This window comes from Crocodylus siamensis, chromosome 1 (genome assembly GCF_052110815.1).
Source record: "Crocodylus siamensis isolate JL-2025a chromosome 1, ASM5211081v1, whole genome shotgun sequence".
Taxonomy (NCBI): Eukaryota; Metazoa; Chordata; order Crocodylia; family Crocodylidae; genus Crocodylus; species Crocodylus siamensis.
The window spans coordinates 104,005,668-104,024,854 of NC_143395.1; the positions used below are offsets into that span (position 1 = coordinate 104,005,668).

The 19,187-nt window shown below is 45.2% G+C and overlaps 1 protein-coding gene across 2 annotated transcripts in view; it reads right to left on the reverse strand.

Annotated features, from left to right (window-relative positions):
* The window catches only part of TAAR1 (trace amine associated receptor 1), a 29,261-nt gene extending 20,600 nt beyond the window's left edge, over positions 1-8,661 (reverse strand). The window contains exon 1 of one of the 2 annotated variants that reach the window (XM_090031456.1): positions 8,543-8,661. Coding sequence is in view for 1 of the 2 variants with exons in the window: in XM_090031455.1 (XP_089887581.1) it covers positions 7,121-7,151 (31 nt within the window). In the remaining variant the exon portion in view is untranslated. Of the gene's footprint in view, positions 1-7,120; positions 7,523-8,542 lie in introns of those variants that run through there. The other variant, XM_090031455.1, reaches the window with a different exon arrangement.
* Positions 8,662-19,187: the final 10,526 nt, after the last annotated feature.

Consider the following 19,187-nt stretch of genomic DNA (forward strand, 5'->3'; position numbering starts at 1 on the left):
GGTTTACTTGTTTAATTAAGCATTATGGCCACATTACCTGCAATGCAAGATTATCTAAGAGCAGAACAAAAACATATATGTAGTTCCCCTTCTGCAAGCTTCTAAAAAGGTAACAAAATAAATAAATACGAGGAGCTCACAACAGCTTGAAAGATTTCTTTGAAAAGGCTCATTGTGTACAAAGAGTGACATGATGTACATTTATCAAGCTACCTCTGATTGCTCTCCTAAACAAACAGCTTTAATCCAACAGTCTAATCAGTTAATTGCTATTTGCAAAATAAAGCTACTAGAAACCTGTTTAATGTAAACACCTACCACTACTATGGAAGGTAAAGCATGCACTAGTAAGAAGCAATGTTTCCTTACCTTCCCCTCCCCCAACAGAAATGACACGGTATTTCTTTAAAATCGTGATTTTTTTCTAATGTTGACGCTAGAACATTGGTTTGAATATTAGTGACATATCATAGAATCATAGAAAATTAGGGTTGGAAGGGTCCTCAGGAGGTCATCTAGTCCAACTGCCTGCTCACAGCAGAACAATCTACAACTATACCATCCCAGCCAAGGCTTTCTCTAGCCAGCTCTGGTGGAGATTCCACCACCTCTCTGAGTAACCTGTCCTAGTGCTTTACTAGCCTCTCCATGAGAAAGTTTTTCCTAATATCCAACCTAAAGTCCCTTTGCTGCAACTTGAGACCATTGCTCCTTGTTCTGTCATCTGCCACCACTGAGAACAGTCCAGCTCCATCCTCTTTGGAGCCCCACTTCAGGTAGATGAAGGCTGTGATTAAATCCCCCCTTAGTTTTCTCTTCTCCAGACAAAATAAGCCCAGTTCCTTCAGCCTCTCCTCAGAAGTCACATGCCTCAGCCCTCTAACCATTTTTGTTGTCCTACACTGGACTCTCTCCAGTTGTCCATATCCTTTCTGTAATGGGAGGCCCAAAACTGGACACACTATTCCAGATGTGACCTCACCAGAGCTGAATAGAGGGAAGAATCAGTTCCCTCGATCTGCTGGCAATGCTCTTACTAATGTAGCCATGTGATAGCCATTACTAGCATAATCTGATTTTGCCAAATGCAACGTAATGTATTAAGTCCTTAGGATAAAGGGAACTAATTGTATTTTATTATTCGATTACTTGAATAAAGTACTGTTTGTAGCAGAACACCCACCATGAATATGGATCCACTGGGGCACTTTTTTATGTTTATGCACCTAGTCAACTACATAAATACTGAATATCTTTTTCATACTTGTAAAGCTAAATCCAAAGAGGTTTAGGGATTGAAATGCATCATGTTAAAATGCCTGTTTTTTCAGTACCCTTCTGACCAGTGAATAGCACAAACCCAAATACTCTTCCAAGTATGCAAGGAGAGTTAGTCCTGTAAGGCTGAGATTCATAGAAGAAAACAAATTGAGGAGGGGCCACCTAACCTGACCAGTAGGAAATATGAGGGAGAGAGGCAGGTTTCCACCCACCTTGGATTCACAGTACCATCTTCTACATTTAAGCGTTTAAATACTTCTGTGGACTTCCCACTTGGTTTCTTACCATCTTGATTCACATATTTTACAAAAAAGGTACATTTTGCAGATAATAAGTCATAGCTGTGAGACAGGTCTTCAAGTAGATGCACACACATCCTAATTGCCTCTTCAGACCTCTTCCACCTCCCACTTGGCATATAATACTGAAAGGATAAGACATGAAGATCTCTTCATGAATCATCTGCTTCAGTGGCAGCAGTCAGCTAGAGATTGTACTGCCTCTGCTGCCCACCATTCTGCTGGGTCCCAACATAATCTAAGGCAAGGAGGATGGATTTAGGATGATGGAAAGCTCATCTTAATTGGTCCTGTAAGGCAGCTGCCTAAGTAATAGCAATCAATTGTGAGGAGTATTGCCAGTAGTTACACTCTCATACTCTTCTTATTCACTGAAGGTTTCTGAATCTGAACATTCCCTCCAGATACTGGCTTGCAACACAACAATATATTGTTGTTCCTCTTCTACGAACAATTTCTCTGAAAGCAGATTTTATTAGTATTTTTACTGTCTTAAAACCTACTGTATGGACCTCCTCATGAAGAAGGTCCATACAAGGAAGGCCTTCGATACGCTTTCCCATCCCATACTGGTGAACAAGTTAAGAGGCTGTGACTTGGATGATTACACAGTCTGGTGGATGGCAAATTGGCTGGAGGGTCATACCCAGAGAGTGGTAGTGGATGGGTCGGTACTGACCTGGAAGGGCGTGGGTAGTGGGGTCCTGCAGGGCTCGGTCCTTGGACCAATACTCTTCAATTTCTTCATCAGTGACTTGGACAAGGGAGTGAAGTGTACTCTGTCCAAGTTTGCGGATGATACAAAACTGTGGGGAGAAGTGGATACACCGGAGGACAGGAAACAACTACAGGCAGATCTAGACAGGTTGGACAAATGGGCAGAAAACACTAGAATGCAATTTAACAAGGAGGAATGCAAAGTACTGCACCTAGGGAGGAAAAATGTCCAGCACACCTACTGCCTAGGAAATGACCTGCTCGGTAGCCCGGAAGCTGAAAGGGATCTTGGAGTCCTAGTGGACTCCAAGATGACATGAGTCATCAGTGTGCCAAAGTCATCAGAAAGCTAACTACATTTTATCATGCATCAGCAGATGCATGACAAACAGAACCAAGAAGGTGATACTTCCCCTCTATTGGATGCTGGTTAGACCACAGTTGGAATACTGCATGCAGTTTTGGGTGCAACACTTCAAGAGGGATGTCCTCTGGAGAGGGTCCAGAGAAGGGCCACTCATATGGGTAAGGGCTTACAGGCCAAGCCCTACAAGGAAAGACTAAGGCACCTGGACCTCTTCAGCCTCCACAAGAGAAGGTTGAGAGGCAGCCTTGTGGCTGCCTATAAATTCATCACGGGGGCGCAGAAGGGAATCGGTGAGGCTCTACTCACCAAGGCGCCCCTGGGGGTCACAAGAAATAATGGCCACAAGCTAGCAGAGAGCAGTTAGAGTGGCCAAGATCTGGAATGGGCTCCCAAGGGAGGTGGTGCTCTCCCCTACTCTTGGGGTCTTCAAAAGGAGGCTGGACAGGCATCTGGATGGGGTCATCTGAACCCAGCACTCTTTCCTGTCTATGCAGGAGGTCAGACTCGATGATCTACTGAGGTCCCTTCCAACCCTAACATCTATGAATCTATGAATCTATGAGTTTAGGAAAGTGAAGAAGAGTCTTGACAAAGATGGTATAGTGGACAAAGTTCAAGTAAGGAGGTCAAAGTCTCATGAGATGTATAATGTATAATGCATAATGGCATGTATAATTTACCAGATGGTTATCACTATGGTGTATATTTCTGTCTTCCTACATGGTGTATTTATCACTGATGTTTAATGGAAGATCAGACATTTCAGAGACACTCACTATCCTCTTTGCAAACTTGTGGAGATCAGGTGAGACTAGTCCTAGATGCCAGGAAGAGGGCAAATGTAGTGCCCATCCTTAAAAAAGAAAAGTGAGATCTGGGGAATTACAGACCTGTCAACCTGACATTGGTAGCCGGAAAATTCATGAAACAGGTCTTCAAGGAATCTATTGTGAAGCACCTAGGTGAGAACAAGGTGATCAGCAAGAGCAGCATTGATTTACTAAGAGCAAGTCATGCCTGACCAACCTGATTTCCTTCTCTGATAAGATGACTATCCTCTGCAGATGACAGTAGAGCAGTGGATTTGATATACCTTGACTTCACCACGGTTTTTGACAGTGTCTCCCATGACAGTCTCATTAACAAGCTAAGAAAATGCAGACTAAATGAAAGTACTTCGATGTGGATACGTAAATGGTTGGATCATCATACTCTACAAGTAGTCATCAATGGCTCAGTTTCTTGATGGGAGAAAGTATCAAGTGGGGTTTACCAGTGTTTTGATTAGGGTCAAGGATTGTTTAACATCTTCATTAATGATTTAGATGATGGCATTAAGTGCACTTTTAGCAAATTTGCGGCTAACACCAAGTTGGGTGGAGTTGCCGATACTCTGGAAGATAGGGCTAGGATCCAGAATGACCTGGGTAGATAGAAGAACTGGTCTGCCTTGAGAAGGGGCTGGACTAGACGACCTCATGAGGTCCATTCCACCCCTGCTTTCCTATGATTCTTATAATTCCTATTCTTCCTTAAAAGAGTCATTGGAAACCAGCCATTAGCCAATCAACATGTGGCAGCTATCTTTATCAATTTATGTAAGACAATCAGAGGGATTCACTTGTCTGTTTGCACAGTCAAGGAATAGTGAAAAACAAAGGAAGACTGGTACTATATAAAAGGCATTTACCAAACCACCAGTAATGTCCTGTTTCAGTAATGGGGTTGAGAGAACAGGAGTCTGTAGTGCTTTGTAAAATGCTTTCCCATTCCACTTTTAAGCAGTATCTTCCATCAATGACCAAGATATTCCAACTTTCAGGTTTTCAGAATTGATATGCTATTATCCTAGACTCTTCAAGGTAATTTTGTATAGATGATCTAAATAGTTTAAACTTTAATACACTATGCTTTCATGATTAAGGTACTGTACTTATGGTCAAGGTACTAATTTGAAGAATCATTCTTCATATATAGTGGGTGTGTCTACATGAGATGCTACATTGCCATAGTGACGAGCTACGGAGATGTAGCTCATTGCTATGGTAACAGTGTCAGTGGGCACTAACCATGATGCCACTGCAGCTTTATTGTAGCAACAAGCTACATCACTGTAGCTCATTGCTACAGCAATGTAGGGTTGTAAACAACCCATGTACCACTGGGACTGCACAGTCACTTAGTACTTGCTTTAGCAACGCACTACCAACTGCACTATTAGGGGCATGTGTAGACGTGCCCACTGGGTCTCTTATAAGTTAGGACAGATAACCAATGGCAGACTGTGCCCTCAAATTACCACCTCAGCCACAACAATAGACAGCAAGCTGTTTAGAATTAGCTACACAGGAGTAGCTTGATTTCTCCTTGTTAAACACAAATTCTAAGAATCTGAAATTTGGAGTGTCCTGGTAAAGGAGAGAACATACCATCCAATGTGATGCCCCACCTATATGGGTACTCACACTGGAAGTACTAAATTTAATGTGCATTAGGAAAAGTGTATTCATGTACATGTAGATGTACCCATCGAGCGGTATGTAACCTGAGAATTGACTGTCTTCCTTATGGGCACCCATGGAAGGAACAGGGTTGGGCAGGATATTGTAACAGCCCAGCAATCTTCATGTATTTGAATTGAATTGAACCCTGGAGTAGCTGGCAGCTGGTGCAAATTAGAGTAATTGTGAGGTTGCTCTAAACTTCATCAGAAACTGGAGCTTTTCAGGAACTTCATCAAGAACAAAATAAGTGAAAAATAAGTAATGGTAAAAAGCCAAATTTGCTTGTTCCTCTCCCTAAACACTGAATGCAGCATTATTTTTCTCCACTGTCAAACAAAGTGCATTTCTCCCAAATGCTTAGTTTTTTTATTAATATTTTTAATTAGTTTGACATTTTTGGCAACCCTGACTGGTATAATTTCTCTGCCAACTTCAGAATGTAAACAGAATTTCAGCTTGAGAAAGGATCCAAGAATATAGCAGACTTTCCCAAAGAATTCCTGGGCTCCACATGAGAACATTTTCTACTGCTCTACTGTGTTTCCTGTTTCTCAGCTACAAAAATATTAGAGTGGCACTAGGCTCTAAGGAAAAAAAAGAAAAGAGAACATATTTTCATGGTTTTAAGCATTCAGATTCATATAGAAGTTCTCACTGCTAACATTTAAAGAGCAAGTGTGAAGATGAATACTTAAGCTTACAAACAGTAACTGCTCACAAGTCAGCTGGGACAACAATCTTAAATTTTGGAAATCATGCACCACAGCACTATAACCTTGAAATAAAAGTGTATCTGTTTGGTCATAGGAATTCCTTTCTTCACTGTGAAATTTATATTTGCTGAGTCATTTCAGAGTTTTGAAAAGGAAATGCATCAGCAACAAAAAAGTAAAAAAAACCCACTAATGTCTGGAGTATGCTGGATCACATGAAACACCTGGAATTACGCTTTGGAGAAATGATAAACTTAATGGAAAACAGTACATCAAGAAATGGGAAACCTTTGGCCTAATTTCAAACTCACTGAAATACTGTACTCAGTAACATAGCTTGAAACCAGATGTAGGTATATAAAAATAAAACAAGGCAGGGAAACAAGAAAAGTTAAAATGCAAAAAGAAAAGGCAGGACCCCAATTAATCCGTGTTGAAAATCCACTGACTTCATACTATATTAGTATAATAGTTCCTCTGTAGGGTACTGTTTGTACAAGTCCACCTGGGTTGGGGAAAAGGCACTTTTATCCACTATAGCAGTAGTTCCCAGCTGTTCCAGACTCAAGGTACACCTTGTTAGATTCAAGGCAGCCCTCAGAAAACGTCAACTCTTAGCTTTCGTTCATTTTGACTACTGAAAAAGAGTAATTCTTCTGTTGCCAAGAACCCAGAAAGACTACAGGTCAGAATATTTTTGATGCTGTTGATTCCTAATTGAAATCTGGATGTATCTTGCGAATCATATACAGGTGCCTGCACACACAACCATGCTAATACTGCACAGCACCCCAAAGCACCCTTACAAGGATTTCTCAGAACCCTGGGGTGCCACAATACCCTGGTTGATAATCATTGCCATATACAAATCACACACTTCCTTTTAGCTAGAATTCATTCTTAGAATCAAGTCCCTCCTAGAAGGAAAAAAACACATTTCAAATAGCAAGAAACAGGAAAGGAAACAACAACTGAACCTTATAAACTTTGAAAAGGTCCCCAAGTAAACTGAGAAGTTTGCAAAGCTTAAACATCCATGAGGTTTACCCAACCTTATCTACAATCCTCAGAAGGAAAAGGAACTGTACTAAAAGAATACTCCTTGGACATATTCATATGATTTAACATTAGGAAATATCACTGTTAAACTGCCTTAGATTCAGATCTAGATAGTATTACTCAAAAGAATGGTTTAGCTGTAAGGGTAAAATAAGAAGACATGCCAAAAACTGAACTAACCTGTACTGGTGCAAAGCTGGAGCAATTTCATTGTGGTTCATTTGCAATTATTCCAGATTTAAACCAGGATAACAGAAGAATGAAGGAAGTGACTGATCTCTATTTTTTCCACAGCATATACTGTATTCTGTAGTGTAAACAGTGCTCTTTCTGCAAGCAGGAAGAGTCAAATATAGCTAAGTGCATACCAAAGTGGTATTTTGTACTGTTTTTTTCTGAATGCACTGTATGTAGCAATGTGATAGCACATCTTCAAAATATAGAAAAGTCAAGCCTTTCTAAAAGTACAATGAAATAAAAGTTTTAAACATAAAAGGAACACAACAAAAATCACCCACCCCCACTCCAGCAAAACGGCAACACCAGCTGAATGATGTCAGAATATAGAGTTTAATCTCCTTATCTTCCCTGTGGTAAAGTTCCTAAAATATCAGTAGTTCTTGTATGGGGTGTAACAGTGCATTTTGTTAGCTCCACTCAGCAATAAAGGGCCCCTCCCACCAAAACTGATGCCAGAATTCCTAGTGATTCAGTAAGAGTAATAGCAGTCTTCATGACTTTCAAAAGGGGTGTACCTGGTAGCCGTGTTGGTCTGAGACAAGAAGACATATAAAAAACTAGAACTCTTGCTTCCAAAATGATACCTTTTATTAGACCAACTGGGAAATCAAAATAAAGTTGTCCTTTTTCTTCTTCTCTGAAGGACAATTTTCTTGCAATGAAGAAAAAAGGATAATTCTTTTGTGATTTCCCAGTTGGTCTAATAAAAGGTATCATTTTGGAACCAAGAGTTCTAGTTTTTTGTATGACTTTCTATAAGCATCGGTAAATTATCTAAATTACAGTGGTGAGACTGATAGTGCGCAATTATTTTCACACACTTGTCCCATTTACAATCTGCCATTTATACATTTATATGTACAAAACAGGCTTTTATGTCCAATAAACTGTTGAAACTTGGATTGCTGATAACTTTCACTGGGGTGAACGGGTGTTTAGGGATTGTTGGATTGAAGGCAGTTAGCAGATGTTCATTGGTGTCCCTTGCTTTGGAATCGCCTTCATATACAAAGATAAAACCTGGGAAAACAGTAAGAAATAAGAATATATAATCCATGGCAAAGGTTTTAGAAATGATGGGTAAAATTCTGCTTCAAGACTCATCATTTTGACTCTGGAGGAGTTCCCCAGAATGTAATGATTTAACTTTATCGGTGCTCCTGAAAACAGAGTTTTGCTCATTCCCTATCTTGTTCTGGTCGTTACTATAATTGAATGACATTATGAAGATCTTTTTGTTGCCTACATTACTTCATTATGTAAAATCCAGCAGAATTAGTGACACAACTTTTTAAGCCTTTAACAAAGAACATATTGCTTCAAAGTTCTTTTCTAAGTAACGTGTATGACTCGGAAGCTTACCGTACTCTCTCGGTAGTCAGTTCCTCATAAAAATCAAAGCAGCCTGTGGTTACAATGGTTTAACAATCCATTCCATGTATATCCCACTACTTCAGCTGTTACACACTTGAGTCTGACTTTCGCTTACAGCCTGTCGGAAAAATCTTACATCAGGGTGACGTAAACACTTAATATTCAGAGAAGATAAGCAGGTAATAAATCATTCCTGAGACGGGCAAACAACACAGGGAAAGATAAATGCCTTTGTGTTAAATCAGAGCCAGGTCATGGCAATATGCATGCTAGGGAAACACAAATGTTTATTATGAGCTAATCAAGGGCAGGGCTAGTAACACCACTTCTTATTAAGGTAACCTGACGCATCCTATTACTGATCCTGTTTCAGTTGCTTATCATTTTGCTGGAACTTAACTGTTCGGGCTGAAATTGTTGATGCTTCAGGGTAAGTATTTTTGAACAATTTCATCCCCAATGAAATTTAGCTATTTTTGAGAGCCAGGCTGGTAAAAAGATCTTGTTTTTTGAAAATTCTGATAACATTTAAGTGCGCTAGCACATCTGAAGCTTGTGATAGGGACCTGAAATTAGGAAGAGGTGGTGGTCTTTGTGCCTTGGATGTGCCTTTTGTAATCCCCATTGAAAATCTGCCTGAATTGGGCCAAGTTATTTTTGGTCTTTGAAAGATTCCTATTCATACATACTCACTAAATATACTGCAATGCTCTCTGTTCCCTCTGAGCATGATCCATCCCCTCCAAGCTCTTAGTGCTGACTTCACTGTGCATGAACCATCCCCACAAGTAAATTACCATGTGTCAGTTCAGGCCATGGGATCTCAAGGAGACTTTCCCTGTAATGGCTGCCTTGATCTGCTTTGGGTTAGGGCTGAGGTCAGGCAACTAGAACTGATCAAGTCCGTCTTTCCTGTGCTCTTCCTGATAGCCCTGCTGTCTCAAAGACAGACTAAAGGAAAAAGCCATCTGATCTGAATGCAGCAGGAACAAAACCTGATCCAAAGTGATGAGAAAGAATTAGATTGGCAGTCTGGCAATACTACGAAGAAATAAGAAGAAACAACTGTAACTGACAGGGGGAGGAAAAGTAGGACTGGATGGATGAACAGGGATATAAGGAGTGGTAGCCAGGGAGGTTATCACAAATGGCAGAAGAAGAAACATCTGAAAAGGAACTGAGGTGTGGAAGAGACCTGGAAATGTGTAGACTCAGAGACTGATTCAGGGAAGGAGACAAGGACTAGGGCTGGATGGACCTCCTTTGAAAATAGGTTCAGGTGCAGGTGCAGGTGCTGGAGCTGGAGCTGGAGCAGCAGTTCTGGCAGCAGCAGTATGACTTGGGACTAAACTGGCAGAAAGGGCAGAAGGCATGAGGGTTCCTGTCAAAGCACAAGGGACAGGACCCCCCCATGACTCCCTGCAGAGGAAGAGGGCAGTGCAGGCGGGGACTTTGCTAGTGGCCTGCATCTCTCCCTTGGGGTGGGTTTGCTGGCCAGGTAATACAGCCCTGCAGGGGTGGAACACCTCGTTGCTTGTCTAGGATTCAGGTGTCCTTAGAAGTTTTGTCCCTTCTGGGACAGCAGGTAGGCTGAGACTGTATTTGCTCCCAGTAACCAGCATGGCTTCCCCTGCTTCACCCATCTTCATCCCAGACAAGCACCCAGCTTCCCTGCTGGACACTGTCATTGAGAGAGGCGGCATGATCTCCTGGGGGCTCTGCTCTGCTCTGCTCTGCTCTGCTCAGCCCTGGCAGGCTGGGTGCAACACAAGTGGGGACTGGGCCTTGGATCAGGTTGGCCAAGGACAGAGCCGAGCCCCAACCCGCATTGCACCCAGCTTGCCTGGGCTGAGCTGAACAGAGTCTCCAGGAGTTCATGCCACCTCTCATATGGACAGTGTCTGACAGAGGCCAGGCGCTTGGAGGTGGGTGGAGCAGGGAAATCTGTGCCAGGTGCTAGGGGCAGATGCAGTCCCAGCCCACCTGTTGTCCCAAGTAGGAGCCCCAGTGCAGACTTCTAAAGGCACCTGAATCCTGGGTGGACAGTGAGGTATCCTGCCCCTGCAGGACTACATTGCCCAGCTGGCAAACCCACCCCAAAGGACAGGTGCAGGAGAGCCACTAGCAAAGTCTTCACCTGTGCTGCACTGTGCTGCGCCCTTCCCTGGCAGGGAATCAAGGGGGAACCTTTCCCTTCTGCTTCAACAGGAGCCCTCATGCCTTCTGCCTCCTCTGCTGACTTAGTCCCAAGTGGGTCAGCACACCAACAGGGACTGCTGCTGCCATAATTACCATTGTAGCTCCAGCATCTGTGCCTTGCAGAACAGCACTTACCACATCTTCTTGGTGGACCTGTCACAGCATGGCACCCTCAGGCTTGGCTCCGACCCACTGTCATCTGACATTGGGGCAACAGGAACAAGGGGAGGGGGGTAGAGCCAGGGCTAGGGCCGGGCCGATGGTGTCTGGCGGGACTGGAGGCTCCCACCCCTTGGTTGGTGCTGGGCTGCACTGCCCAGGTACACTGCTACGGGCTTCCATGGGCTGTCCAGGGTGCTTGCCAAGGCAGGCTGCCAATGTATTCACCCAGTGAGCTGCTTTAAGGTGCCTTAAAGGGTCCACATGTAAATACATGCCTAAATCACCTTAATGCACCGTAGGCTAAGTTGCATTAAATTTGGGTATGCATAAATTCACATTTAGATGTGCCCAGAGAGATCTAGACAAATTGGAGGATTGGACCAAAAGAAATCTCGTGTGGTTCAATAAGGACAAGTGCAAAGTCCTGCACTTAGGATGGAACAACCCCATGCACCAGTACAGGCTGGGGGCTGACTGGCTTAGCAGCAACTCTGAAGAAAAGGATTTGAAGGTTACAGTGGATGATAAGCTGAATATGAGCCAACAGTGTTCCCTTATTGCCAAGAAGGTTAGTGGCATACTGGGCTGTAATAGTAGGAGTGTTGCTAGAAGATCAGGAAAAGTGATTCTTCCCCTCTATTCTGCACTGGTGAGGCCACATCTGGAGTACTGTGTCCAATTTTGGGACCCCACTACAGAAAGGATGTGGACAAATTGAAGAGAGCTCAGCAGAGAGCAACAGAAATAGTGAGAGGGTTGTGACACATGACTTCTGAGGAGAGGCTGAGGGAACTGGGCTTTTTTAGTCTAGAGAAGACTGAGAGAGGATTTAATCACAGCCTTCAACTACGTGAAGGGGGGTTCCAAACAGGATGGAGCTCTCAGTGGTGCCAGATGACAGAACAAGGAACAACGGTCTCAAGTTGCAACCAATGTTACCTCTAAGGTGTAGCAGTCCATGAACACACTGCTTCAGTCCATGAGTGCACCACTTCGGTCCCGCTTCCCCCTTTCAGTGCACACCACTTTGGAAACCACAGGTACCTGAGAAGCACCCTGCATAGAGCCCTATAAGGGCCAGGGACCCTGGCCTGAGACTGTAGTGGAGGGTGAGCAGCCTTGTCTGGGGTTAGGGACCCCAGGGGACTGGGATGGATGGAGAGGAGCCTTGCCAGGGCCAGGGATCCCAGGGGAGAATAGGAGTCTACACACAACCAAAGAAGGGAACCCCAAGTCCTATATCAGGGGTGGGCAAAATACAGCCCACAGGCTGAATCCAACCTGCCAGACAAATTAATGCAGTCCACAGGCAGGCACCCAATTAATTGCATCTGGTCTTCCCTGCAGCTGCCCCTGCTATGCTCCACATGGGCCCAAGCCCAGCCCATTCCCCCAGTACAGTGTGATATGCTGCCACATTCACTAGTGGGCACAACCAGTGTGCACAGCTTCCGGGCAGGGCAGCCGCCACTGCTGCAGGCTGCAGCCGGAGCCCATGCCAGCCCCCACCCTCACCTCACCTCACCTCACCTCAAGAAGCGAGGAGACACGTAGCATAAAGGTTGGGAAGTGAAACAGTTCCCCGGCACCAGCCCCTAAGCCCTAGCCCCCATCTTGCCATGGGCTTCCCCCTGGTAAGAGTCCTGCACCAGCCCCAGTGTGCTCTGTGCCCAGCTCTTCTCCGGGCAGGTGTGCAGTATTAATAAGTTAGTGTGTGGCAAGGTTTTAAATAATGCACTGCCGCGCACGCATGCACCTTGGAGGGTACCTCGGTTGCAGCAAGGAAAGTTTAGGTTAGATATTAGGGAAAACTTTCTCATGGGGGGGGTAGTAAAGCACTGGAACAGGTCCCCTAGAGAAGTTGTACAGTCTCTGTTCTTTTAAGCCCAAGGTAGACAGCTTTGGCTGGGATGACCTAGTTGGGGATGGTCCAACTTTGAGCAGGGGGCTGCACTAGATGACCTCCTGAGATCCCTTCTAACCCTAATTTTCTGTGATTCTATGATTCACTGAACTATGGTGTCTGAACAATTTTAAGACCATGTGTATTTTGCTATGGAATAGAGAGGTTGAATTTAAGCTTTCTGCTTTATCATTCTAACCATTAAATATAATGCCATGTGATGTTTCTGAAATATGTATGAATGACATCTGTTAGGAAATGTACTGCCCTAGTGTTTTTATCCATACCTGCCAGTGATTTCCTAATCTAATTAGAAGAAAGTCTGGCCAGTTTCCCTTAATGATTATGTTAAAATCTAGCTCTTCCTGTCTTACGTCCCAGTTTCAGATGTGTTTGATTTCTACTTGTGCAAGCTTGATTTTTTTTTATGAAACAATAGGTTTCTAGGGGTGAATTATTAGGCCATTGCTATGTGATTTCCCAGATTGTTTACATTACGTATTACAAAGCAGAGCAGCATGAAACCTGCAACAACAAAAAGGGAAATGGCAACTCTCTAACCAGGTGGTGTTGGGGAGAGTAAAACCTTCTACATTTTCAGTCAGATGTTGGTGTAGCTTGATTCTTGGGTTACAGACTGAAGACCTATTTTACCTACACATGCACACAAATGTATTTACACATATTTATAAAGTCATATTTCTATTTACTGAGAGGTGAACCAATCATAAGATTCAGGAAGGGTAACATGCTCAAATTCTGCCAACAATATGGAACATGATGCATTATTCTCTATTCCAACTGTATTTGGCAAGTTCCTTGAGTGTTCAGGATAGTCTTTAGCATTCCAACTTTTTATACCAAGTCAAATGCTCTGAGATCCTCAATAGTTTCATAGTTTCATAGTGTTTAGGGTCAAAAGGGACCTAAACAGATCATCAGGTCTGACCCCCTGCCCTGGGCAGGAATGGGTGCTGCAGTCAAATCGCCCCAGGCAAATATCTGTTTAGCCTTCTCTCAAAGACCCCCAAGGTAGGAGAAAGTACCACCTCACTTCAGAGCCCATTCCAGAGCCTGGCAGCCTGTAGAGTAATGGCTCCTGGTGTCCAGCCTGAACCTTCTAACAATTTGTGGCTGTTATTCCTAGTAACCCCGAGTGGTGCCCAGGGGAACAGAGCCTCCCTGAATTCTTGCCGGCCCTCACTGGTAAGTTTGTAAATGGCCACCAGATCCCCTCTCAGCCTTCTCTTGTGGAGGCTGAATAGGTTCAGACCCTTTAGCTTCTCTTCATAGGGCCTGCCTTGACCATGCGAGTGGCCCTCCTCTGGACCCTGTCCATGTTGTCCACATCCCTTTTCAATGCTAGCCACATCCCTCTTGAAATGCGGCGCCCAGAACTGAATGCAGTACTCCAACTGTGGCCTGACCAATGCTGCATAGAGGGGAAGGATCATTTCCCTGGACCTGCTTGTGATGCATCTGTAGACACACAACAAAGTGTGGTTAGCCTTACTGACCGCTTCCTCGCATTGGCAGCTCATGTCCATCGTGGAGTCAAAAATGACTCCGAGATCCCTTTCTGCCACCATGTTTACAAGAAGGGTGTTCCCCAGCCTATAGGTGTGTTGCTGGTTCCTTCTCCCTAGTTTCAGTACCATGTACTTGTCTGCATTGAATTCCATCCTATTCTTACCTGCCTCTGTAACCTGTCTAGATCTAGCTGGATTCTGTCCCTTCCCTCCAGCGTGCCCACCTTGCCCCACAACTTGGTGTCATCAGTGAATTTGGACAGTGTGCATTCCACACCCACATCCAGATTGCTGATAAAGATGCTGAACAGTACAGGCCCCAGGACCGAGCCCTGAGGGACTCCATTGCCCACATCCCTCCAGGTTGAAAGTGACCCATCCACAACCACTCTCTAGGTGTGATCATCTAGCCAGTTTGCCACCCATCCAACTGTGTAGGCATCAATGCCACAGTCACCAAGTTTTTTTAAGAGAATGTGGTGGGAAACTGTGTCAAAGGCCTTTTTAAAGTCCAGGAAGACAACATCCACCCCGACCCCCTCATCCAGGGACTTTGTGACCTGATCATAAAAAGAAACCATGTTAGTCAGGCAGGACCTGCCCTCAATGAACCCATGTTGGTTGCCCCTGGGCATTACCTCCCTTGCTGGGCCCTTGCAGATGTGCTCCTTGATGATTTTCTCAAAGGTCTTCCCAAGGACCAAGGTAAAATTGACTGGCCTATAATTGCTGGGGTCCTCCTTTCTCCCCTTTTTTTAAATGGGGACCACATTGGCCCTTTTCCAATCCTCTGGAACCTGGCCAGTGTCCCATGAATGCTCATAGAGCCATGCCAGGGGCCTCACTATGACCACTGCCAATTCCCTCAGCACCCTTGGGTAAAGAGCATCTGGACCTACTGATTTAAACATGTCCAGCCCCTCCAAAACTTCCCTAACTAGGCTGTCCCTGACTCTAAGCATGGCGGTGCCTCCCCTGGGTCCATCTGCAATTCTAGTGGGGGAGATGTCCCGGTCCCTGTTCAGGAATATGGAGGCAAAGAATTCATTAAAGGGGTCAGCTTTTTGATTTGCCACAATCACTACATTGCCAAGCCCATCCTGTAGGGGCCCCATGTTACCCGATGCCTTCTTCTTACTTCTTATGTATTTGAAAGAGGAGTTTTTATTATCCTTAATTCTGGTTGCTAGCCCTGGCTTCATCTCAGCCTTGGCCTTCCTAACAGCCTTCCTGCAGTCCTGAGCAATGGAGATGTAATCCTCCTTGGTGACAGCCCCTTGCTTCCACTGTTTGTACACCTCCTTTTTTTCCCTCAGGCATCCCTGGATGCTTTTACTGAACCATGGGGGCTTCTTAGCACCCCTGCCTCCCTTGATGTGCATTGGGACTGACTCCCCTTGAGCTCGGAGGATCGTCTTCTTGAGGAACAACCACCTGTCTTCGACTCCCATCTCATTGTAGCTCTGAGACCCCAGTGCCCCTCCTACTAAACTTCTTAGCTTACAGAAGTCAGCCCTCCTGAAGTCAAGGACCTCTGCCTTGCTGCTTGCTTTCACCGCCCTGCGCTGAATAGTTAATTCCAGCAGGCGATGATCACTGTAGCTCTGGTGGTCCAGTACCTGCAGACCACTTACCAGGTCATTGCCTGTGGCAAAGACCAAGTCCAGCAAGGCATTTCCCCTGGGTCCTGGCTAGGAACCTATGTGAGCTGTCAGACTTGGCTGACTGCTCCTCCCAGCAGATGTCTGGGTAGTTTAGGTCACCCATGAAAACCATGTCCCCTGACTTTACTGCCTCTGTGAGCTGACCTGAGAATTCCAGGTCCACCTCGTCCCCCTGGTGAGGCGGTCTGTAGTAGACACCTACGATCAAGTCCCTTTCTCCATGCCCACCTTGCATTCTTACCCAGAGCACCTCATTTTGCCCCTCCTCCAACCACATCTTGATCATTGAGGACATGTATTGCTCTTTGATGCTACACCCCGCCCCTCTTTTCTCTGCTCTGTTTTGTCTGTACAGCCTGTATCCCTGGATGTCCACTGCCCAGTCGTGGAGTCATGGGTAGAATCCCACCAGGTTTCTGTGAGCCCCACTAGATCTAGGTTTTTGCTAGCTAGAAGGAGGATGAGTTCCTCCTGCTTATTCCCCATGCTTTGAGCATTTGTGTAGAGGCATTTGAGGACTCCTGTAGAAGCCTGTGCCACCTCCTTATTACTAAGTCTGCCCTGGCCCCTGTCACTTAATTTGGTACTACCTGTACATGTCACTTGGTTTGACGGTGGTGTGTCCTCATATTCCTCTCTGTCCCCATCCCCCAGTGAATCTAGTTTAAAGCTCACTGTATAAGATCAGCCAGCCTGGCAGAAAAAATGCTCTTACCTTTTGGGGAGAGATTAGATGTTCCCCAGAGGCTTGCCACTAGTCCAATTGATTCTGTGGCCCATGACAACTTGCATGTGTCATGGTGGAAAACAAATGTCCAGCATGCATAAGGCCAGGCTTCCCATACAGCCTTGGGCTCACAACCTGCTGGTGCAGAACACAGAAAGCACACCACAACACCAGACCTCAACTGCAATGCCCCAACCTTTCCAAGTTCCTCCCTACCAGTTGACCACACTAACATACATAGGTTTTCCACCAGCACCCACACTTTAAAAAAACCAACCAAACAAAAAAAAAACCAGAAAAAAAATGTAAACCCTTGACTGATGGCCCTGTGCCCTGGAACAGGAGGCCATTGGCAGCCACAAACCTCTCTCTTTTCCCTCCCAGCATCATGCGCAGCCCAAGAGACACAACAAAAGCCTCCGGGGACTGCTGGCTGTTTTGTGCTCGGGCCACAACTGCCCTGGCTGCCCCAAAATTCAAAAAGAACAAAAGAGGCCGTTTTGGCCCCACCAGCTTCCCCTTCCTCACAGACACTCCAAGTGCTCCCTTTGGAGTTTGGCATGCCATGCCGAGGCCTGCACTTTTGCATCCCGGAGCCTTGCCACTAGTCCAACTGGTTCTGAGGCCCATGGCAGCTTGCATGTGTCATGGTGGGAAAAAAAAAATTCGGCATGCACGAAGCCAGAGGGAGTGATAGGGCTCTTACCTAGCCTTGTGCTTGCAACGTCCTGGTGCAAAACACAGAATATACACCATAACACCAGGCCTCAAGTGCAACTCCTCAACCTTTTCAAGTTCCTCCCTACCAAATGACCACACTAACATACTTAGGTTTTCCCATCAACACCCCACACTTAAAAAAAACCAAAAAACAAACAACGCCCCTCCCCCCCAAAATGTAAACCCTTGACTGATGACCCTGTGCCTCAAAATAGGAAGCCATTGGCAGCCACAAACCTCTCTCTTTTTCCTCCCAGCATCATGCACAGCCCAAGAGACAACAAAAGCCTCTGGGACTGCTGGCTGCTTTGTGCTCGGGCCACAACTGCCCTGGCTGCCCCAAAATTCAAAAAGAACAAAAGAGGTCGTTTTGGCCCCACCAACTTCCCCTTCCTCACAGATACTCCGAGTGCTCTGAATGAAGCACAGGCCGAAATCTGGGCCTTGGCATTGCAAGTCGAGTCCCTTTGGGGTTCAGCATGCCACGCCAAGGCCTGCACTTTCCATGTGTCACAATAGGAAAAAAAAATTTTTTTGCATTCCCCTGCACATGTTAGGTGTAGGAACCTCAGCCAATATTAAATTTACAACTCTTGATTTTGGGAGCCACCAGGGAGAATCCTCTAAGCTACAGAGACAGCACATATGGAAAACTTTTCCACAGTCCTTGCCTATACCCAGATGACGCTCACTTTGCTAACACCACCCCACCATTTAAAAAAAAACAAATTCAAACCCTCGAGAGAGGGCCCACTGCCATGCAAGAAGAGGTCAGGGGCAGCCACAAACCCTTTAGCCACAGAGCCAGGACACCTGCAGAGTCTTGCTATGCTCCCAGTCTACACCAGGACCATGCTCACATGTGAAACACCACCCTACCACTTAAATAAAAAAAATTAAAAATATAAAAACCTTGTCGGATGACTTAGTGCTCTGCAAGATGAGACCCAAGACAGCCACAAACCTGTTAGCTGCAGACCCAGAACACCTACAGAGGCTTGCCTCTCTCCTTGCCTATACCAGGACCACCATCACATGCTTGCCAAACACTACCCTACCATTTAAAAATATATATGTATATTCTGTGCTTGACTGACAGCCCAGTGCTCTGCAAGAAGAGGTCACAGACAGCCACAAACATCCCCCTTCCCTTCCCCTCCCAATATGTGATTGTCGGCTCTTCCCCACCCAAGAGTCAGGAGGCACCAGTCTCCAATGACAGAAAATGCTATTTCTGGTAACCCAAAGCTATTCACAAGTTTGACCTGAATTTTTCTAACTGTTTCAGCTGAAGAAAAATTATTTAGGATTGGCTTTTCATGGGTATATTCCCATGGACAGAGGAAGGAGTAGGATGCAAGTTTCCTACATATAGGACTCATCTACATGTGCTATTAATGTGCTTTAGGTTTGGCATGTCTACATGAGATGCTTTACTCCACAGTAGACTAATCTACTGCGCAGTATACCATCACTGTCTATATGTGCAGAGCATTTACTCTACAGTAAATTAGGCCCTGATCTTAGTTACTGCCCAGTACTGCACTTGCACCATACTTGTAGATACTGAGTGGGAACAGATTTGCTCCAGGTCAGGCTTGGCAGAAAAGGGCCACAGGGGACAGGATGTTCTTTGGCCCTGATCCTGACACTGTTCAGCTCCTGGATCTCCCCAGGAGCTAGGAACCAATCAGAGCCAGGACTGGGAGCTCTCTGCCCCATATCCAGT